Source organism: Parus major, chromosome Z (genome assembly GCF_001522545.3).
Source record: "Parus major isolate Abel chromosome Z, Parus_major1.1, whole genome shotgun sequence".
NCBI lineage: Eukaryota > Metazoa > Chordata > Aves > Passeriformes > Paridae > Parus > Parus major.
In genome coordinates this window covers 74,038,034-74,060,047 of record NC_031799.1, presented here as the reverse complement: position 1 = coordinate 74,060,047, position 22,014 = coordinate 74,038,034, and the positions used below count along the sequence as shown (strand labels likewise).

The 22,014-nt window shown below is 55.8% G+C and overlaps 1 protein-coding gene across 3 annotated transcripts in view; it reads right to left on the bottom strand.

Moving 5' to 3' along the window:
• The window catches only part of FRMPD1 (FERM and PDZ domain containing 1), a 26,780-nt gene extending 4,766 nt beyond the window's left edge, over positions 1-22,014 (bottom strand). The window contains exons 1-18 of one of the 3 annotated variants that reach the window (XM_033520595.1): positions 21,301-22,014; positions 18,595-18,706; positions 15,691-15,840; positions 15,047-15,151; positions 14,153-14,310; positions 12,909-13,011; positions 12,792-12,837; positions 11,512-11,619; positions 7,993-8,076; positions 7,702-7,797; positions 5,851-5,976; positions 4,667-4,786; positions 4,280-4,416; positions 3,072-3,198; positions 2,686-2,781; positions 1,625-1,807; positions 1,069-1,216; positions 68-673 (exon numbers count right to left, since the gene is read on the bottom strand). In XM_033520595.1, coding sequence (XP_033376486.1) covers positions 68-673; positions 1,069-1,216; positions 1,625-1,807; positions 2,686-2,781; positions 3,072-3,198; positions 4,280-4,416; positions 4,667-4,786; positions 5,851-5,976; positions 7,702-7,797; positions 7,993-8,076; positions 11,512-11,619; positions 12,792-12,837; positions 12,909-13,011; positions 14,153-14,310; positions 15,047-15,147 — 2,239 coding nt within the window. In that variant the 5' untranslated portion in view covers positions 15,148-15,151; positions 15,691-15,840; positions 18,595-18,706; positions 21,301-22,014. Of the gene's footprint in view, positions 1-67; positions 674-1,068; positions 1,217-1,624; positions 1,808-2,685; positions 2,782-3,071; positions 3,199-4,279; positions 4,417-4,666; positions 4,787-5,850; positions 5,977-7,701; positions 7,798-7,992; positions 8,077-11,511; positions 11,620-12,791; positions 12,838-12,908; positions 13,012-14,152; positions 14,311-15,046; positions 15,152-15,690; positions 15,841-18,594; positions 18,747-21,300 lie in introns of those variants that run through there. The other 2 variants (XM_015615444.3, XM_033520596.1) reach the window with 2 other exon arrangements.

Genomic DNA, 22,014 nt, shown 5'->3' with positions numbered 1-22,014 from the left:
AGTGGCCGGGAGCCGGCTGGGAGCAGGGGCAGCATCCCAGCCCGGCAGCACGCAGGTGAGGCTTTACCTGCCAGCGCCTCCGGAGGGCTGAGCCTGTCCGCAGCATCGTAGAACTCCTCCTCGGAGCTGGAGTCACCGAAGCCCGGGGGCGGCCGCAGGACGAGGTCGCTGTCGCCTGTGCCGTGCCCCGCGGGGCGGCCCGAGGTGTCGGCCCGGGCCAGCCCGGGCTGCCGAGCGGAGCCCGGCCCCGAGGGGCTGTCCCCGGGCCCCGGCGGCACCTGCACGAAGCAGAAATAGTCGCCGGCTCCGGCAGCGGCGGGGCTCCCCGCGGCACACACCGGCACGAAGCTCCGCTCGGAGCTGCTCATCTCCTGCACGGTCGGAGCGTAGAAGCGGAACGGCTCTGGCCGGGAGGAAGAGCGCGCTTCCAGCTCCTCTTCCTCCAGCGCATCCATCGAGTCGCTGGAGCCGCTCGTCTTGAAGCCCCGGCTCTCGGTGTTGGCCGAGTCGGACGCCTCGGAGGCGCTGTCGGTGGCGTTGTCACCGCCTGTCCCCGGCGGGTCCCCGGTGTCCCCGCGGGGCTCTCCCCGGCCCGCCGCAGCGCTGTCCGTGCGGCGCTCCGAGCACGAATCCCAGGAATCTTCAGAGTCGCTGCAGGCTCGGGATTCGTAGCCTGGGATTTAAAGGAAGTTGTCAGCCCGTGCTGTGTGTGGGGAGGGGGTCAGACCTCCCCCGCGGGCCCCAGGGCACGGCCCTACCCCTAACGCAGCGCACCAGCCAGCAAGGGAAGGTGCGACTGCACCTGTGAGCTGTTTCCAGCTCAGAGCAGCACCCTGCAGCTGCCAGCTCACCCCTCGCCCCAAGCCTCGGCCTGCGGCTCGCACAAGCCTGCAGCTGTCACAGGAATGTTGGAGAAGCCCCCTGAGATCATCAAGTCCAGCTTTAACCATCTGCAGGTGTCACTACTCGTCCCCGGGCTGCTGCTCCCACACTTTGCTGCGCCCAGGAGCTGGGGCATCCACCCGCTTCCTCCCCCTCCTTCGTCAAAAAAGGCTGGTTTTCCTGAACCTTCCTCAGCTGAGACACGGTGCAGCTGCTGTTTTTGCTCTCCCCAGGTAAATATGGAGGCGTTTGCATCCACGAAGAGTCTGTAGTAACCAACGATGAGGCAGACGAGATCCTTCGCACTGTTTGATTCCAGCAGCAGAGTGAGCAGCTTTTTTTGGTTTGTTTTATTATTTGGAGGTGTGGGGGAGAAAAGGGTAAGAAAGATTAGAATAAACAAATGTTGTTGGTACCACAGTCTGCAGGAACAGGCTGCACAAGGACAAAGCACCCCCTCTGTCTCATACTTCCCTCAGTCTCATTTGCAGGAGGCACAGAGAAAGAAGAGTAATTTATTTTTCTTGCCTTCAGTGCCTTTGGTGTGTCTCACTGATGGAGGAAGAATCGCTTCTCCTCAGCAGGGAGAATCACTTCTCTCTAGGAAATTTTTTTTGTTCTTCCTACGAGCTTTCCCTCCCAAGTCTGTTCTAAGCCTTTTATCCTGGTGGCACGCCAGCCTTTGAGAAGAGCTGATGGTGCAGCTGACTCCCCTGTGCTTCTGTCCCCCACAGCCACTTACCTTCAGGTCCTGCAGGTAGATCTTGACAGTGCTCACTCGCTCGGACTCCTCGCTGAGCTCCACCCTGCTGATGCTGGGGAACTCGGCCAGGCTGGTGATGATGTTGAGCTTGCTGTTGATGATCTGGCTCACACCGTGCTTGGCACCCACCAGCAGAGCCACGTACGACTCTCTGTCCTGCAGCTGCAGAGGATAAACTGCTGATAAAGCCTGGGCAGGGACCCCTCGGCCCCCCAACCTCATCTGGGATCTCAGCACTGACTCTGCTGCCACAGGAGCCCGTGCCCAGCTCCCTCCCCTGCGCAGGGACCAGCAGCTTCCCGTGGCCCCAGGGATGCAGCAGCCACCTGGCAGACCCAGAGACGTGGCTGGCAGCAGTGTCCCCTGGCAGCCCAGGGTGTCCCCATACCCCTGCTGCAGCTGCAGGGTAGAAACTTCACAAAGACATTTCTGGGGTTGGAAGAAATGCCAATCCTTTCTGTTAGGGTGAGACACTTAAAGAGAAATTAATTAACGCTCATAAAATCTGGCAGAAACTGTTCAAACTGCATGTAGGTGCAGCATGTTCATAGTTCAAACTGCATGTTGTGTTTAGCAGTACTGTGACCCATGGGTGAGGTCTTGCTCTGCTTCAGCCCCACCAGCATTGCCCAGCTCCCTGTGTGACACTGCTTGTGACACAGACCCAGCTGGGGACAGGCAGAAAGATTAACAACCCAAGAAACCTCTTGTCAAAAGAGATCTTTTTTACAGTGAGGTTTAAGTGTTTCCAGTATTTTTTCAAGAGTTTGAAGCCTCCCCAGATTTCTCAAGTAGTTTATAATGCACAAAATATAGACAGGGTTTATCTGAAGAGCGAGAGTCACAGCTTTCAATTGGAAAAACCATGCATAACTATTCTGGAGGCTGGTCTGTGCTGTGGACACTTCCGTGGAATTATGCTGAGATTCTGCAGCAGAGCCCCTTCCCAACATCTATCCCTGATATCCCCGGACAGGGAGAAGCAGTGTGGCCAGTAGGACTGCATGCCAAAAGCAATTACACAAATAAACAGCTCATACCATCATGGTGGCATTGAAGATCTTCCCGCTGTACATCTTCAGCTCTCCCAGGATCTGCAGGTAGCTCAGGCGCACCTGGGCTGCCGTGAGCGTGTGCTTGGTTTGGCAAGAGAGGAAACACGGTTTAGAACAGGTGCTGCAGGACAGGGACATCGTGCAGGGGGTCTGGCCAACACAGCCAGCTCAGTCTGGACACAGAGGTGTCCAGGCACCATCCCCCACGGCCCACAGAGCGTCTGCACCCCAAAAAGGGCAGTGGGACACAGTGCAGGGAGATCAGGGAACACAGAGCGTGAGACAAGCCCCAGGTGACACAAGGAGGAGACCCAGGGGGGAGGACACTGCCGCCACCCCAGGGACACTGTGACCCAGGGCTCACACACTACCTTCTGCCGAGGGTCCAGCAGCACCTGGTTCCTCTTCAGGTGGTAGCTGATGGCTTTCTTGATGTCCTTCCCTCTCATGTTTCGAAGCAAAGTGGGTGAGATGAAGTTTTCGATTCCCCAGTCCCTCCTGGAAGAAAGAGGAGCACAGCAGGTCCCAGCCTTGCTGACCCCCAGCAGCACGGGACAGGGCAGAGCCACCAGGCAGCCTTGGGGGCTGTGGCACACCCAGTGGCCTCACTGGCTTAAATTCACTGCTACCTGCACCTGCCACTGGGTCAGGAGCGGGACTGGACAATGTGCACTCTGCTGCAGGATGACATTTTCACATGGTTTCACAGGAGGTAATTCACAGCCTTCATTAGCAAGACAATCCCAATCTCCCTCACCATCCGGAGGATGGAGATTCTGTCCTTGCATGCTCCTTGCTTTGGTGACAAGATTATGACATTGCAGCAGGTTCAGTTTCCTGGACACAAAACGTGGGCCATAGGTGCTGCTGGAGAGTTTACTCAGCCCAAGCATTAAACACCTGCGAGGTGAGAGGAGAGTAGCTGCCCCTTGCCCCCACTCCCTGCACACAGCTGGGCACATCTGGCTGCACACAAGGCAGCCACTGCCTGCTAATTAACCTGGTCACCACACCAGTGCCTGCTAATTAACAACGAGCTCGTCACCGCTGCCTAGAGCAGGGGCTTCTCCAGGGCAGGTGCACTCCACGAGCACCAACATGCAGCATGGCACACCTGCTCCTTCTGAAAGCATGTTTTGGTCATTTCCCCACAGACCCAAATACTTCACAGGATCTATCACTGCCCAAAGCAGGCTTTCTGACATGTTTCTGGTGGGTGACAAGGCTGATGACTACACCCTCTCTGTGCAGGCACTAAAATCTGGCAGGGGCAGCGTGGGGAACCTTCACTGTGTGAGAGATCTGCAGCCTCAAGTCGCTGTCCCTGTGACAGACCAGACTCTGCCTCGGGACACAGCCAGGTGTTCAGCCTCTACTGCTCAGGAGGTTCAGTGGTGCAGGACAGGGAGGCCCACGAGGCCACCCTGCCCTAAAATGAGCAGCACCAAGAGGCTGCAATTCCCCTTGGACTCCTGTGCACAGCTGAACACAGGGCAAACAGAGAGCTGATGCCACTCCCAGGTGTCTCCTACTTTTGCTGGGCTTAGTCAGGCCAGAGCAGAGACATGTGGGCACTTACTCGATGTACTTCAGGGACACCTTGTGTGGGTGAGCACAGGCGTAGATCCTCTCCTGGATGTGCAGAGCAGCCAGACGTAACGCCACGCTGCACTTCATTTCCACAGCAAACCTCTCCTGGAGCACATCGCTGCAGCTCTGGGGCAAACACAGCACAGTCAGGGCACACAACAAGCCTGACAACATGACACCACAATCAGGGATATCACCAGCCAAGCATACAGGATGACATAAGGATTTAAGGCAAATCGAGTTGAAATGCTCTGATTTTAAATGCTCTGCATTTCCCATCTGTACAGCTGAGCCAGTGTGAGGCACACTCTGGTTTAAAGCAAAAATGAGAACAGGATGATAAGGGATTCCCAAGCACGGAATGCCCCAGTGTCACCTGCAGGTACAGATACTCAAAGGCCACTGGGTCTTCCTGCAGGAGGTCCAAGGGGTCCTTGGGGATAAAGCACACTCTGAAGAGGCAGCGGTAGTCATGAGAGTCTCTTTTCTGGACCACCTGCAACAGAGAGAGGGGGTCACACCACAAGCCCTCCCTCCCCGAGTGCTCGATGAGCCTGTGCTCTGCTTTAACACCACTGGCAAGGGGATGGTGCAGATTGTCCCTAACAAACACAAGGAGATTTTGCTAGTGTTTGTAATTTTATCTCTGATTCTTCATCTGTTGTTTCCTTCTCCCTGCAGCAGCCCAGAAGCCCTTGGACAGCAACACTTCATTTAAATGCCCACTGATCCCAGAGACTTGCAGTGTGACCAGGACAGAGGCTTTGGGGCTGTGTGATAACCACAGGGGAAGGGGCAGGCTGCTCTGCTTTGGAGCACAGTCACAAGACACAGCAGCCCTAAACAGACCCCTGAATCATCACTGTAATGTCAATACAATGTCAGGGCTCTGAGTTATACATCAGCATATTTTATTCTGGGCAAATCCTGCCCAGCGGAAATCCTCTGAGCCATGAGTTCAAGGTTCTGACAGCACCAGCCACCGAGGGAGTCGACCTCAATGATCCTCCTGTGTGATTCCCATTCAGGACATTCCCTATGATTCCATGGACCCCTCTGCAGTGGACTGCCAACAACAAACCCATCAGCTGGGAGCTGAGCACCTGAGCAGCACTTCTGACAAACCAGCAGCACTGCTGGAGCGGCAGGAGCGCCCGAGCTCGCCTCACGTTTACAGGACACAAGGCACTGACTCAGAATTTAACCCCAGTGGCCCCTGCCTGGGGGATGGCTCTGACTGCTGAGGGAACAGAGAGCAGCCAGGTCATGCACCTTAAAGCTGTTTTGGGGCTCAAGCAGTGCTCTGCTGATGTGACAGGTGGCACAGAGGATGTCACTCCCCACGGCCCAGGCAGCACCAGCCCATGGGCGCTGCTCGGTGCGTGTGGGCACTCAGGATGCTCCCGAGGTGCCCCTTCCCCAGGGATGTGGGTGTACACCCTGGCAGAAGTGGCTGGCATCGCTGGGGCCCAGCTGAGCTCAGCCCTGCAGCCTTGGTCCCTCTGCCCCTCGCTGGCCTCTGCTCCTGGGGGCTGTGGGACACACGGGGGCTCCGCTCACCTGTGCAATGAGCTCCTCCTCGTGCAGCAGGTGGATCTTGGCCAGGTTGTACTGCTCCTCCAGCACCAGCGCAAAGTGGGCGATGCTGCGGATGGACAGCTTCTCCTGCAGCGTCAGCACGATGTCCTGGCAGGGCACAGGGACACACAGAGCTGAGGGTGGCACCAGTGCTGCCCACACTGCACTGGGCTGTCACTGTGTGCCACCACAGACAGAGCACATCCCAGCACATCCCATGGGATCCCACATCCCAGGAGCACAGGGCGGCCGAGCTGCAGCTCTGGACACGTTCCAAGGTGTCTCAGGTGTCAAATCCACTTCCTGGAGCTGCCTCACTCCGAGTTTTACAGTGTTCAGCTGGGTGGTGCTGGGCACTTTCTGTCACACTGGACCTAGGTGTTTGCTGTGTTTGTTATTCCAGCTTTCTAGAACTCTGCAACACTTGGGATCCCTGGAAGCACCCAAGGCCAGGCTGGGCAGGACTTGAAGCAAGCGGGAGGTGCCCCTGCCCATGGTAGGAGGTTGGAACTGGATGGTCTCTAAGGTCTCTTCCAACCCAAATCAGTCTGTGACTCTGTGATTTGTGAAGAAACTAAACAGAACTGGTGAAAAACACTTCTCTCCAATAAACAAGAATTTGAGACCATAATTGTAAAAATCTTACCAACTCTGCCTGACACCAGTGTTTCACTTTGTAATAGAGAATTCTGTCAATATTCTAACTGTTATGGAAGTAACAAGGTGTACTTTTGCCAAAAAAAAAATCACCTCAGGCTTGACTGAGGACAAATTGAAACTCACTCAAGCCTCTTGAGGCAAGCATAATTGTTTGACCCAACTCAGTTTTAAGCCAGGATGTCTCAAGATCTAGAGGAACCTCTGAAAGGATCTAACTTGGGCATTTTACTCATTTAGGTGTTTCTCCAGGGTATTTGTGAGGGCTGCCATTAAAAACTGGGAAATCTTATTCCATGTCACAGCTGAGAAACTCAAGTCAAAGAGCTAATCCATCCTTTAGACATTAAACCCTTGGGGATAGGCATTCAAATATCTCTTTACAACTTTCCTTTTCCCTTTCCTTTCCCCTTTCCTTTCCCCTTTCCTTTCCTTTCATCACTATTTTCTTTTTCTAGACCCTGCAAGCCAAAAGACTTAAAGACACTTACTTGCCTGGGAGACCACAATGGCTTTGTGGAGCTTGAATGAGCTAGACAAACTCCTCCTTTTCCTGAGGGAAGTTTTCACTGCATGATAAATGAAATCTCCTTGTGTTTCCCCTAAACACACTTTCAGCCTGACAGCCCTGGGATGTCTGTCCATCGTGAATCTCTCCCACTGATTCTGCACTGGTGCAGGACACAACCTGTCCCTTATGTAATTCATGGCCTCCAGCCCCTGGCCATGGCCAGATCTTAGTAAGTCAAACGTAAACTCTGAGCAGCTGCAACGATCAGGCCAGGAAACCTGGAGGTGTGTAAGGCTGTGTGCAAGCACAGCAGGTATGGGAAGGGCTGGCTCAGCGGCTCTGCAGAGCAGCATCATGTTTTCAGGGGATGATGGCAACCTGTCTGTGTGTGGTGCCCCAAGCACCGAGGGATGATCACTCTTCCTCCAGGAGGATCACTCCCTCCTGGGAAAGGGCGCTGCACTTTCACCTGAGGGCGTTAATCAGTGCTCATGTCTCCAGAGGGGAACATCCTCACCAGGACAGAAACGAGGCAGTGGGACACTCTGGGAGAACCCAGCAGTGCCAGCAGCTGGACAATGCCCTGGGAGGCTGCAGGGGCCATGCCCACAGCTGCACCAGTGGGCTGGACTGGGGTGGTGGGGACAGCCCGTGAGCATCCTTACCTTCACAGTGGTGCTCCTCTCAAACCTGAATGCCTTTGTCTGTCCGTTCTCCAGGTACACCTTGAGAACGTTGGGCATGAACAGGAGGGAGCTCCCCTGCAGAACAGAAGCAGCAGCTGGACCCTCGGGCATCCAACCTGCGGGCACCAGCTGCTCTGCCTGGCACTGCAAGTCCTGGCATCCAGGAAAATCCTCCTCTACCTTGGCACCCTCTTCCATGGCACCAAGCTTTACTCCTGATTATGTTTCTGGCACAGAATGACAGAAAGACAGCACAACAAATGCCTTTACCGTAACACTCCGGGCAGTGCAGCGGCTGCACGTGGCCTGGGAGCACCGTTCCCTTCCCAGCGGCACAGCAGGATCCGGCCGGCACTGAAAGCAGAAAGTCATCCTCCCTGCTCATCACCAAAACCCAGCAGTGCCTCCAGAAAAGGATCTTCCCCTCACCCATCACCAGGGACCCCCACTCTGACACCAGCCCCACCGCAGGTGCTGCCCACAGCTGCACACTCTGTGTCAAACACAGCGCTGCTGCCCTGAGCTGTGTGACCCTGGCACCTCCTGAGCAGGAGGTGACGCCACCAAAGAGTCCTGAGATAGGCCCCAACACCTGGGACAAGACGAGGACACCCTCAGCAAGAGCATCTCTGTCGGGTGCTTCAAGGAGAGTCTGGGGACTTGGCTTCTGTCCTCCTGGGGCAGCCTGGTCACCTTGCAGCCTCCAGCTCAGCCCCTCAGCAGAGGATGCCTGCACCTCCCTTCCCAGTTCCACCACTGCTGCCCTGGTTGCTCAGCTCTGAGCAGGTTTACTCCTCTGCTCCTGGAGGTCCAACTCAGCATGTCTTTTCCATGTTCTGGGACCAGCACACCACCTAAAGGCTTCATCTACTCCTCAAGAGAGTCTCAGGGTTAAGAACGGTGTTAAGATGATCTCTCCTGTGTTTCATTTACTGTGCCTCGTGTCACAAATCTCACAGCCCTGGTCCCCCTAGACAGAGAGCCCACACACCCTGGAAGTGCTGTCAGAGCTAAAAAAAACCTCCTCTGAATCCTGTCCTTGCTCCTCTCATACCCACTTTGTGGGGTTCAAGCTGCTTTCAGTCGCCACGGAGAAGCAAGAGAATGCTGCTGCTCCTTTTTCTAGCGCTCTTTAACTAGCCCAAACACATTTGAGAGGTGCTGGGTCCTCCAGCAGCTCCAGGACAGTGATGCTGCTGTACACCGGCTGTGCCGCGTCTCCCGTGCCGCAGTTCCCTGCTGAGGGGGGCCAGGCACAGCCAAACTTAACATCTGCACAAATTACCAGCGCTCTCCTGGTCAGACACAATTACCCAGCCAGAACACCCGGAGAGGTTTCTCTCTCTCTGTGAAGGCTGTCAGAAGCTACAATGAATTAACCCTGAAAGCCTCCCCGGCCGTGCCCTTCCTGTCCTGTCGGGGTAGGGCTGGTCCAGCCCAGCTCACAGCTGCTAATTACCCTGCCCTGTCCCCGGGGACCCGGCCCCTGCAGATTGCTCCGTGATGTAGAAATACATCACCGGTCTGCAGAAAGCGGAGGCAGGACAGCAGCGAGGCTCATTAACAATTCATGTTCCCGACCTGGAGTGTCGGGTTTCAGCTGCAGAACGCAGCCGCTGGGATCCTTCCCGTCGCCACAAGGATCACTTAGCCGTGCTCCATTAGCATGACAAGAGCAGTGTATTTACTGAAACTGGAGGCCGTACAGTTTTCAGGACCATAATGCCCATTTTGGCTGCCTTCGTACGTCAGCCCGTGGAAAGGAGAGCAGCCCTAAAGCACTCAGGGCTGCTGTAGTGCATATTGCTTTTCCAGAAAGAAATAAATATGCAACAAATTTATTCTTCCTTTGTGCTAATAGTTCACCGCTCAAAACAGGTTACATGTCCAGATGGTGAAAAGGGAATCTAACACCAGCACCTGAATTAATTTCTGCTACCTTTATGCTGTCATTAAATGAAAAGCAATCTAAACAGTGATTGTGTCCCTCCTCTGCACCCGCAGAGGCAGGATTAGCTCAGCACAGCGCTGACAGAGGCTTTAGGGACGCACAGAGTGCAGCATTCCCTCCACGGCTGCCTTCTTTAGACTCCCAAGACAGGTCCTTTTCCAGGGTCAGGAGAGCATCCCTGAGATCAGCCAGCGACAGGCAGAGCTGAGACCTCACGGGCTGTGCCACCAGTGCCCAGCTACAGCTCCTGGAACCTCCAGGCAGACGCCTGAGCCAACCCCAGCTGCGAGAAAAGCAGGGTCTGCTGGTGATTTCGGGTCTGCCTGTGTCCCATGGCCAGTCCTGCCCAAAGCTCTCAATCATCTCTGCCTGGGGCCACTCCCTGCTCCCCTTCCCCATTCCCTGCCCGGTGGCCTGGGTGTCACATCAGCAGGAGGGATCTGATGCCTGGATGCTGCCCCAGGGAGGGCCCCGCTGCCCCCTGCCCAGGCAGGATCCAAGACAGCTGTGTCACCTGTGCCGTGTCACCAGTGCCGTGTCCCCAGAGCCCTGTCACCTGTGCCGTGTCACCAGAGCCCTGTCACCTGTGAACACAGCCCTGGGAGGGCAGGGACACGTCCTGCAGCAGTGTGTCAGGAAGGGAAGGATCCCAGGGCCCAGAGAGACACTGGCAAACATCTGGAGGCACAGCTGGCCCTCTCCTGCCCTGCAGGGAGCAGGAGGAGAGGGGTCCCCCCGCGCAATCACACCGTGACCGCCCTGCGGGCAGGTGACAGCCCTGGCACCTCTGGATGCACCTCTGCCCGTGTGCAAGGGAAAGAGAGCAAACACCTGCCCTGGGAGGGCTCTCAGCTGCATCAGGAGAGCTCCACCTGCGACAGGGAACAGGGGACAGACAGGGAGGGACAAGGAAAAGGGCACAGTGGTCGTTTGTCATTGGTGCAAAGCAGAAAGGCTTGGTCCAGACCTGGACAACTGAACAGCACCGAGGAGCAGGGGGCCAGAGAGGGGCATTTCGACCACAGAGTTTTTTCATTCTGAAGGACAGAAAGAAAGGTTGACAGAAAGAAATGACTCCCAGCTGACCCCAGCTGACCCCAGTGAGCTTAGAAAGTTACCCAGAAGGAAGAGGAGATGTTCAGGAGCTGTTCACACCTTGGGGAGAACAGGAGTGCTCTCAGCTCAGCTGCCAGCAGCACCAGGAGCCCGGTGATGGGTTTGCAGCAGCCTGCAGCAAGCTGTGACCCAGCTCACCCCACACAGCTCAGCTACAGCTGTGGAACCCTCCACAGGGACGTGGGAACAAGCTGCCACCCTGTCAGCTTTGAGAACACCGCCACACCTAACAGCAAGGCAAAGGGAGCAGTGACAAGCCCTCTGAGGGTGGTGTGCCCTGTCCCCAGGAGGGGACAGCCCGGTGACTCCGGCAGCACATAAACCTGGCACACACATCACAGCTCGCCTCTCGCCTCTGGGTCAGCATTTGTCGTGCCCACACCTCACTGTGGGCTCACCAGGGATGGATTAGCGCCTCAAGAGATGAAAAGTGCCCCCTGCAGTGGTGAAGGAATGGTTTCAGGTCTGACGGGGGAACTGGACAGAAGCAGTGCGTGTGGGTGCTTCCCATCAGTCCCGGTAAACACATCAAAGACAAAGCCCGGCAGAGAGGCCAGCGCTCCCTCCCTGCCCGGATCAGCATGGGCAGGGCAGAGCGGCACGGAGAGCCCCAGCCACCGTGCCCCAGCCCCGGGAGAGCCCCGGGAGAGCCCCGGGAGAGCCCCGGGAGAGCCCCGGGAGAGCCCCGCATCCCCTGGTCCCTCCCGGCCCGCTGCCCTCACCTGGGAGTGTCCGTTCAGCAGCACCTCCTCCGCAAAGCGCACTTTGACCGGGTTTGTTTTCAGCCTGGCCCTCTTCTCTGCGGTCAGGAACGATGACTTGGGGCCACCCTGAAACCACAGCCGAGTTTGTTCGGGGCAGCAGCCGCGGGAGGAGCGGAGTCCCAGCGAGGGCAGGGGCACAGCTCACCGCCCCTGCTCGCCTGGCCCCACATACCGAGGTGTTTTGGGGAGCCTCTCCACGGCCAGCCCTGCCCGGGCAGCTGCTGAGCCCTGCCCTGGCTGCCAGCGCGTGTGGCCAGTGCCACAGGCTGTCCCCTGTGTGTCCCCTGTGTGTCACACACCTGCACGGGAACCAGCTGCAGTGCCCAGCTGTTCCCCCACACCCCACACAACAGCTGGGCACCCACACAACATCTGGGCACCCCACACAACATCTGGGCACCCACACACAACATCTGACACCCCACACAACAGCTGGGACCCCACACAACAGCTGGGCATCCACACACAACATCTGGGCACCCCACACACAACAGCTGGGCACCCCACACAACAGCTGGGCACCCCACACAACAGCCGGGCTGCAGTGGGGCTGTGCCGAACCCGACACAGGGAGAGCCTGGCGCGGACGGACAGACCCTGCCTGCCCAGGTGTGCAGCTCTTCCCAGCCCCGCTGGGCTTCCCCGAGTTCTGCAAACCAGAAAACTGCAAAGGTGACAAAGGGAAGGTGGCCACGCAGCGCTGGTGTCACACAGCCCTGCTCTCAGCGTGGCAGGGTCCTGTCGGGCTCACAAGACACCACGTGTGCTCAGGAACTCCGCACAAATGCCAAGTCCCTGTGCACAAACAGCCTGTAAAGTATGATGGTCCCCAGGTACAGTAGTGAATCCCTCAGTGTCCTCCTACAGAGCTCCCAGCAGAGCCAATCCTTCACCTGTCAGAAGTGCCCCTGGCCAGCCCCAGCCCCATCCTGCCCTGAGGACACATCCCAGGGACTGAGGATGGGATTTGGGAGGAGCCCCCAGGCACATCCAGAGCTTCCAGAGCGCACAGGGTGCAGGAAGCAGAGTCTCTCCCTGCAGCCCATGCCACAGGCCAGCCTGGCCCCGCACCAGGGTGAGGAGTCACTGCCCGCTCTTCCCAAGCCCGCTCCAGGGGTGTGAGGGGCGGCAGAGGATGCTCAGGGCACCCACACGGCCGTGGCCAGCCCTCACAGCCAGCCTGGCCACGCCGTGGCCGTGCCCAAGGGAGCCGTGCGAGCCGAGGAAGGGCCACTTACGGACGGGCAGCGCAGGACGGTCAGGAGCAGCTCATCTCCGGCCTCCCTGCAATGGACACAGGCGGTCAGCCAGGGCCCCCGCCCCTCCGGCCGGCCGGGCACCGGGACAGCGCACACCTGATGATGCTGGCTGCCCGCTCCACGGACACGCTGTCCACGCTGCTGGAGTTGATGGCGAGGAGCTGGTCACCCGGCTGCAGCTTCCCCTCGGCCGTGCTCCCTGCGGGACCAGCACAGCGTGAGCCCCCACACGGCCCCACAGCAGCTGGCAGATGGAAAAGCCCCCCCAGGTGATGAGGTCCATCCATTAATCCCACACTCCCAGGCCCACCACTAACTAATGTCCCCAAGTGCCACACCTGCACTAGGGATGTCCAGAGACTCTCAGTGGCAGCTCCTCGTCCCTCCCAGCACCTGCCTCCCTCAACAACCACATCTGGATGGCAAAATAAAAGGGGCTGAAGGGCCCTGGGTGCTGACACCACCTGGTGTGTCCCTGCCTGTGTCCTCCAGCATATGCCTGTCCCCTTGGCACAGCCCACCACACACTGCACTGGGCCATGTACCCGGGCTCCCATTAGCAAAGCACTGGGTCAGAAGGGCAGGGGTTTTGTGACTCAGCTTTGGTTCAATGTTCATCTTTTCTGATTAGGAGGAAAGAGAAGCACAGCAGAGAAAACCCCACCTCTTACACCCCACAACTCTCAGATAATTTCACTGTTTCACATGGGAAGGGGTATAAAGAGAAGTGGGAGGTGACAGAGGGTACATGCCCTGGGTCCAGAGCTCCAGCCATCTCCAAACAGGGCTGCCACACTCACAACAGGTAAAAACCACGTGGTTTTCTGCACCCATTGAAAAAGTAAAATATAAATAAGAAACAGAATCAGAGTTTTTGAGTTACACCCCTCCCTTCTATAGCTAGAAGAGATCAGAGGAGTTGATCTGCTTGATTTCAGCACTGCCTGCACCCAGCAGCAAACCTCTCTGTATTATAGGGTCTGTTCAGCAACAGATCACCACAGCCACAGTGGAATAAGATGAAGTTCTCCAAGATAAGATTAAATTCTTCCTCTGCATCTCAGATAAAACACCAGAAGAGGCTTTGCTTTGAGCAGCTCTGTGATTCAGGAAGGTCAGCACTGAGCCAGCACAGGTGAAGGACCTGTGTGGATCTGCCTTGGCTCCAGCCTGTGGGACCTGGGGCACATCCCAGCGCTCTGTGTGCCACAGGCACCGGGGCTTCTGCTGCCGTGCTTGGGGCTCACACACCAAACCCACCTCAGAACCCACCAACCCTGCCAGGAGCTTATCCTAACACCAGCTGCCACCATGCTGGGCTCCCTCCGGGGGGGACACACCTGCAGTGACCGATGCAATGGTCAGGGGAAGGCCTGGGCAGATCTCGAAGCCGTAGTGCTGCAGGACCAGGTCCTTGTAGACGGTGACGGTCACTTTGACCCGGCTGGGGGGCTGGGCTGCGCTGTCCCCCGCACTGTCCATCACAGGCACGCTGTCCCTGCAGATCAGAGAGAGGATTAAACACGATACAGCCAGGGACAGTCTGTCCAAGGGCCCGGATCTGCACGGCTCCCCGCTCTCGAGGGGCTGCGGCGCTGCCTCCTGCGCCCGGCTCTGCAGCCAGCAGCGACTCCCTGGGCTCTGCAGGAAGCTGAGGACACCAGCCTGGCTGTGACCACAACTTCCAGTCATCCCAGCCCAGTGGTCACATGGAAGGAGAGGCCCAGGTGTGCCCCACCACAAGCCATGACCTCCATCCCCAGGGAACAGCAGCACCTGCAGCCAGGAGGCAGCGAGAGAACGCACAGCTCTCGGCATCTGCTGGGATCCACTCCACCTTACGGATGTCCGCTCTATGTCCACCCTAATGTCGACTCTCAGAGCTCAGGGAAGGAAAGCAGCTGTGGATCCCTGGCAAATGCTACCTAGTCTTGCCCAAAAATGTGGGCCCACAAGGAGAAGCATGACCCCATCTTCAAGAAGTGCAAGTTTCACATGGAGCAATGCTGTATTTCTTCCTCACCAAGCCACAGCAGAGCAAGGCAGGAACACCTGTCCCTGGAAGCCAAGGGGGTTGCTTAAAAACACTGTTGCTTTTCTTTTTCTGTGTGCATGTTTCCCAAGAGCAGCAGAAAGAATGAGTAAGATCTGCAGCCCCTGTTCACTGGGAGCAGCCTCGAGGTGTCTCTGACCAAAGGCGACCGTAGCTGTTCCTTCCACAACACCACACTTACCTGGGTGCGCTGTCCCGAGAGCGATGAAGCCATTTTGCTACCATTTGCTCTATTCTACATGTTTTTCGTGTATGGATTAAGCTAGTCTCCAAATCTCCCATTTACCTGGAAGTGACAGAAATCACAGGAAGACAGAATGACACTGACTGAGGAATTCTTCTGGACAGCTTTCAGAGTTACCAAATTTGCACAATTTGCAACAACCCATTTTCAATACAAGGAGATCTGCTGGCACCTTGTGCAGACCAGAGCTCCAACAGGGGGTGGCACCTGAGGGTGACACTCCTGGAACCCCCTGCCCACCCAGCCTCCTCTGCTCGGTGCTTTTGGTCATCCCTGTCATGGTCACGCTGTGCTACCCTTCCATGGCAGGGCCCTCTGCATTCCTTTTCCATGGATTTCATGGATCCACGGGCTTCTTTCGGAGGTGGTGGTAATTGCAGTGGTAATTGCACACCCTAACAGTGTGCCTTGCAAGGCACTGCAGCCATGCTCCTCTGCCAATACTCTGAGCTCTAACCCTGGGAAGAACCGTGGGCTGTGACAGAACCTAACACAAAATGAAACAAATTATTCCTGCGTCCGCCACAAGTGGTGAAGAACATCAGCTCTTTGTATTTCAAACCCAAAACTGTTATATCCACCTTTCACAGTGTGCCTTCTGACCAGCCTAGGAGTTGTGTACGTCCTGACCTCCTCCCTCGTGTCTTCTGCTGGGACTGGGAGTTCTGTGCCTCAGGGACCTGCTCTGTCATACTGGGACAGCGGGCTGCTGCTCCATGGCAGAGGTGGTGCTGTAACAGAAATACCAGTAAGTTACCCTGTGAACAGCAGAGATGGCTGGAAACTCACAGAAATGAGGCATGGAAAACTGAGTCTCAACAAAACCCGGACCTGTTCCCCTCAGCACCTTTCCAGGCAGCAGCACTCCCCCAGCTCTCATTTTCCAGCCAAGAAGGGAGGGCAGGACTCGCATGGCGAGCTCCTCACAGGAAGCCACTCCTGCCTGTTGTGCTCCCTGCCTGCTCAGCTCAGGGCAGAATATGGATGAAATTCAGTCCTTCAGCAGCTCTGGCACTAGGAACTCTCATCCTCATACAACACATTCAGCTTGCTCCTCCAGCGTGGCTGCAGGCTCCTCTGAACCACAAATGGGGACCTGGTGATCCAGTGGTGCTTCCAGAAATTAGAGCTGATAGGAGATGTGACCCCTTCTCAGGGGTGACCAGGAGGTGACCACAGGAGGAGCAGACACCCAGCAGCTCTGCAGCCCACAACACAGAGCCAGGATCTCTCCAAGCAGCCTGAGCAGACACAGCTCCTGCTGGTGTGTCCCCTCAGCCCTTGTTCCACCACCTGTAACACTCATGTGGCAGCAGCTGCAGCTGCCCTCTGCCTCACCTCTCCGCTCAAAAGAGCTCTGGCTCTCCCCCAAACACCCCAACGCTCCCTCTGAGCCACGGGGACCGTGGTGCCTGCAGGGGCTCCTGTGCTGGGGTGCCTGCAGCTGCTGATGTGCCTGCTCAATCCTCCTCAGGTGCTTCCTCAGCAGCTCCATCTGCAGCTCCACCCCTCACCCCTGACCCCTCGCTGCTCTGCAGAAAGGACAGACTTTTCTATCTGGGCTTCACAAAACAGAATTTCCAGAGAAAGTCTCTTAACCTGTAGGACAAGGAGGAAAAGTCTGAACGATGAACACAAATATTTAAAACCCTCAGATGGAATGCTAAGGAAAGAAAACATGCTGTCCTTTCAGGAACCTGGAGTGTTTGGGCCAAACAACAGGTGTCCTAGAGGAGATAGCTTGGCAGGTATTTCCCTGAAACAATCTACAGCAGCCCCATTCCCCACAGCATCCTCGGGGCACACTGAGCAGGCTGAGCAGGACAGGGTCACCAGGATCACTCACCTGGCACACACAGCTGGCACCTCTCCCTGTCCTGGGATGTCCCTTCTGCAGCTGTTTCTGAGCCAAGCCCCACGCCACTGAGCTGGGATCCTGATACACAGAGATCCTGCAGCTCAGGCGGAGGGAACTGCGATTCCACGGGGATTTTCATGGCCTCCTCACCCTTATGGAGACCAACACCTCAATATCTGTACTGAAACCCGGCTGGGTGGCTCTGGGTCTTCAGGAGCAATGCCAGCCTGAAGGTCAGTGCTCATACCAGAGCATGCAGCCACCTGGCAGTGGTGTCAGGGCATGCACAGCACAGACCTGACCAGCAAGGAAAAACCAATCCCACTGTTCAGGAGAGTACTTCAATCTTTCATAGAAAGTGTTCATTCATCAAATGGAAAGTTTTTGATGGGCAAAAGCTTTTCTGGTACTTTTGGCACTTGATGTTTGTTTGAAGGTGTTAGCTCCTGGCAGAGCATGGCAGCAGGAGCAGCAGAGGGGAGCAGCAGCTCTCCTGTACCTGCTGACAGGGAAATGCCTGAGCAGATGTTGCCATAAGCTGCTGTGAAACCCTGGATGCCGCCCACTTCACCCACAGGGGCTCTTGGAAGCATCTTTGCAAGTACTTCTTGTAATGGATGCCCATCAGCAGTGATGGGCTCTGCTGAGGGAGGGACAGATCAGGAGCAGCCCTGGGAGAAGGAGTTCTGTGGGTGCTGGTGGTTGAGAACTCACCCTGCCCTGGCCATGTGTGCTGGGACCCAGAAACCCCCTTGTGCTGGCCTGGCCCCCAGCGTGGGCAGCAGGGGAGGGGGATTCTGTTCCTCTGCCCTGCTCAGGTGAGACCCCACCTGCAGAGCTGCCCCCACACCTGACACCCAGCACAGGAAGGATGTGGAGCTGTGGAAGCCAGACCACAAACATAACCAAAGGTCTGGAACACCTCTGCTACAAGGAAAGCTGGCAGAGCTGGAATTGTTCAGCCTGGAGGAGAGAGGGCTCTGGGGAGAGCTTAGAGCCCCTTCCAGCACCTAAAGGGAACTTACATGAAAGATGGGGACAGATTTTTAGCAGTGCCTGTAATGACAGGACAAGGGATGATGAGTTTAAAATAAAAGCAGCAGACTGAGACTACATATAGACAAAAAACAGCACACAATGAGGGTGGGCAGGCCCTGGCACAGGGTGCCCAGAGCAGCTGGGGCTGCCCCTGGATCCCTGGCAGTGCCCAAGGCCAGGCTGGACATTGGGGCTGGCAGCTCCTGGGACACTGTGAGGTGGCCCTTCCCATGGCAGGGGGCTGGATTAGATGGCCTTTACAGGTCCTACCATCCCAAACCATGCTGTGGTTCCATGATTGCACCTCTTGTGTCTCTGGTGGCACAGCCTCACTCTGTGCAGCTCCAAGATGAGGCAGGGCTGGTCCCTGCCCAGGCCACCCCAGCCTACCAGGTATGATCTGCTCCTGCCCTGAGGGTCAGCACATCCCCGTCCTCCCAGGCAGGGAGAAGAAAACTGAGCTTGTTCTTGACAAATGTGGCTCTGAGCTGCACCAGAAGACTCTCCTGGCACGACTGAGCGTCTCTGCAGCAAAGGTTTTGAAGGTCAGCCAGTTCTGGTGAGACATGAGGACAGAACAGTAACTCACCTATTTTCCACACAGCTTCTAAAGATGTTCTTGGAGATACAGCCAGGGAAACAGCTGAGCCCAAGGACCAGGGTTAAAGCTCCTGTGGCACTCTGTGCTCCCACCACACTGGCTGTGCATGTACAAAGAACAAAATTCTGGGAAAAAGAAAATTTAAAAAAAGGAAACAGAAAAAAAAAAAACCCAACAGTGTGGCCATCTTGTCTCATAAGCCTGTGATATCTGGCTGGGTTTTGAGGAGATGAGCTGCACTCACAGGGCCAGCCCCAAGTGCCAGACACACATCGCTGCTGCACCAGGGTCACGGCACAGCTGGGGACAAGCTGGCCTAGGAGGGTCCAGAACAGAGCCCTCCCCCTGGCCAGAGTGCTGTGTGTGCCTGCTGCACAGGAAACACTGCCACAGCCCTGTGTGACACCCTGTGACACCGTGTGACCCTGCCAGCCGTCACTAATGGCACTGAGGTCCCTGCAGACCAGTTTATCCCCCCTCCCTCAGGTCAGCTCCCATCTGATCACTGCCAGGGCCAGAGGCTGAGCTGCTTCTGCACCACTGGGTGGCCAAGCTGCTCCTCTGGCCTTCCCTGGCTCACAAGGAGAACCTGTGCTGTGCCCAAAACCTGTGATGTTCACTACTCCTGTGTAATACTGGGCAAAGAATACTCACCAGCATCCCAGCCCCCAGAAAAAAAAATCGTTATAAAAAGCACAATTGCTTTTTCACACTATTTGAGACACAGGTTTTTGCCTATAAACAGACACTACCAGGAAAAAAACAAACAAAGAAACCCAAAAAACAAAAACTAACCACAAAAAAACCCAACAAAAGAACCCAAAACAAGCAAACAAACCCCACAATTAAAAAAAAATTAAAAAACTAAAAAAACCACACAAACAAAAAGAAGCACAAAATCAAAACCAACCCACAACCACCCCCATGCTCCTTCCAGCTGCTGTAAAACAAGAACTGTCAGAGAGAGAATTTGGCCCTTGTCAGCCCAGGGAAGGCAGGAGAGATTCTGCACCTGCATGTCACCACTCTCCTCTCTCAGCTGACAGTGGTGAAGTTTTACACAGACACACTCTGGCTCCCAAGGAGCATGATTAGATTTAAAATATGAGTTTCTGGGCATGCAAAGACTTCAGGCGCCAAACAAAAAATGTTTTCAGCAAAGGCCGAACATCCCCGGCTGGTTGGGGCACGAGGGGAGAAGCAAGAATAGCTTTGTGGATGGTGCATTACACACAAACTGAAGGAAATGATAAACAGAACATTCAAGGTGGAAAGGAGGAAAATCAATACTTCCCTCTTGAATAGCTTTCTCTCCTAAAAATAGACTGGTGTGGAAGTGTGTGAAGACTTTCCTCCCTCCAGCTCCGTCTCCCTGGACAAGAGCTGCCGGCACAGAAGGAATGTTTCCTTCTGCTTCCCTGACTTACAGCTCCTTTTCAGGGGGAAGAAAAGAGCTGCCTCCCAGCCTGTGCATGGACCCTCCTCCCCATTCCCTGCACACACAGCCCCAGAGTCAAGCAGCTTGCCCTCTGAGCAGCACTGTCATGTCACTGGCAAACTGCACAACAGGGGAAAAAATAGCAAAAAAACCCCAAAAAAGGTTCTGTGCAGAGCTCCACATATTGTCACTGATCTCTGTGTCCTGCTGCAGATCTGGAATCAGCCAAAGTGCCTGTGGAGCTCAGCACTCTGGAGGATGCCCATTGCCTTCCTGGGACTCTCCACAGAGGGAAAAACTCAAGTTCAGGGCTGGCACCTCAGCAGGTTTCTCCACATCTGCCAGGTGAGGGGAGCTTGACACGTGCTGCGAAACAAATTTGGCATGCCAAATTTGGGCAAATGTCAGGAAAGGAAGAACAAGACAAAAGGGAAAATCCCTGCACTTTGGCAATATTGATTGAGGAATGTCGTGGCACATACAGAGCCATAGCAGAAGAGCCCAGAGCTTCTCTCCAGCTCTAGAAAGACAGGCTTTCCACAAGGACAGAGAGCCCAGAGCACTGAACAGCATTAAGCAGCTGTTTGACGGCAGATTGCTCAACAAGAATGTAGAGGGTAATTCACTAAACCTTACAGGAGTGAAACCCAGGATAAATTACACAGCCACACACGTGGAAACCTGTGCCATTTGCCTGTTCCTGATGGCTGAAGCAGGGAGGCAGGGAGATCACGGGCTGGGCAGAGGATTTGCCACGTCCTTGCTATCCCTCACTGCCCTTGCCTTGCCCTTCCCAGCCAGTCTGGCCCCAGAGGTTTCTCATCCGTCTGGCCAGGTCAGTTCACAGATGGGGGAAACCAGGCAAGAGTCTCTCTAGCCAATGTCAGCTGGAATTGAAGAAGGGAGAATTAAATGCTGCCTACAGACTTGCAGAATTGTTTTCTTTTCCAGCTTGGATTTTTCTCAGCTCTCCAAACATCTGTCTCTCTGCCTTGCTGCAGAGAAACCCACATGGGAGCAAGAACAGAAGCACAGAAAGAGATAAAGTGAAGGAAATGGTTCACTGAGGGCTTCCTATGCTACATGATTGTCATTTCCATCTCTAAATCTGCAGAACCTCCTGGGCCAGCAAGCCTGCTCTTCTGGAACAGGAACTCCATGTCTCATGGAGATCTAATGTTTCCCATTTTGGAGTCCCTTTAGACCACTCAGACTTATCTCACACATCCCACCAGCAGCTGAGGTCTCACACAAACCTGCCTGGAAGGAGAAACTTCAGGAAGCTTCCCAGGACTGGAGCAAACACACCTGCAACAAGGAGCCACAAGAAGCTGTGAGACTGAGAGTAAAAACACGCAATGCTTGGGAGATGCAGCTCAGCAAACAGATTCAGAACAGGTTACCTGGGCAGGAGCCGGCAGGTGAGTTTCCAGTGCTCCGAGAGCCAGGAGAGCACGCACAAATGGAGCAAACCTGAATGTTTTAGGCAGCGGTACAAACCTCAAACACCCGCCAGAGAGCAGGCACTGCCCGTGTGCTGTCCTCTGGAGCTCCGTGCCTCAGCTCCCCCGCGGCACCTTCGGGGACGGAGGTGCGCACACCGATCCCCGACATCCACGTGTTAAAGACACTCTGCCCCCTGCTCCCCCCAGATCAGGAGAAAGACCTCTCACAATATTTTCCCCATTCCGGTTAAGACGGCAAAAACATTGGCTGTGAATTCAACAGCTGAGAAATGTGGGGAGGTTTTTAGTTCGCTTATTTTTGTTAGGGGGAGCGGGGTGCACGTGTACGGCTTCCTCGCAGCGACAAGGAAACTAGCCCACGGAGTCTGGGGCAAGATGGGACAGAAAGCGCTAAATCATCACCCCAACGCGGAGAGAGGAGGACGGAGCCCGCGCCCCGAACGGGAGATCCCCGCCGGGAGCGGGACCAGCGGCGCCTCCCGCAGCCGGGACCGACGGCTCGGA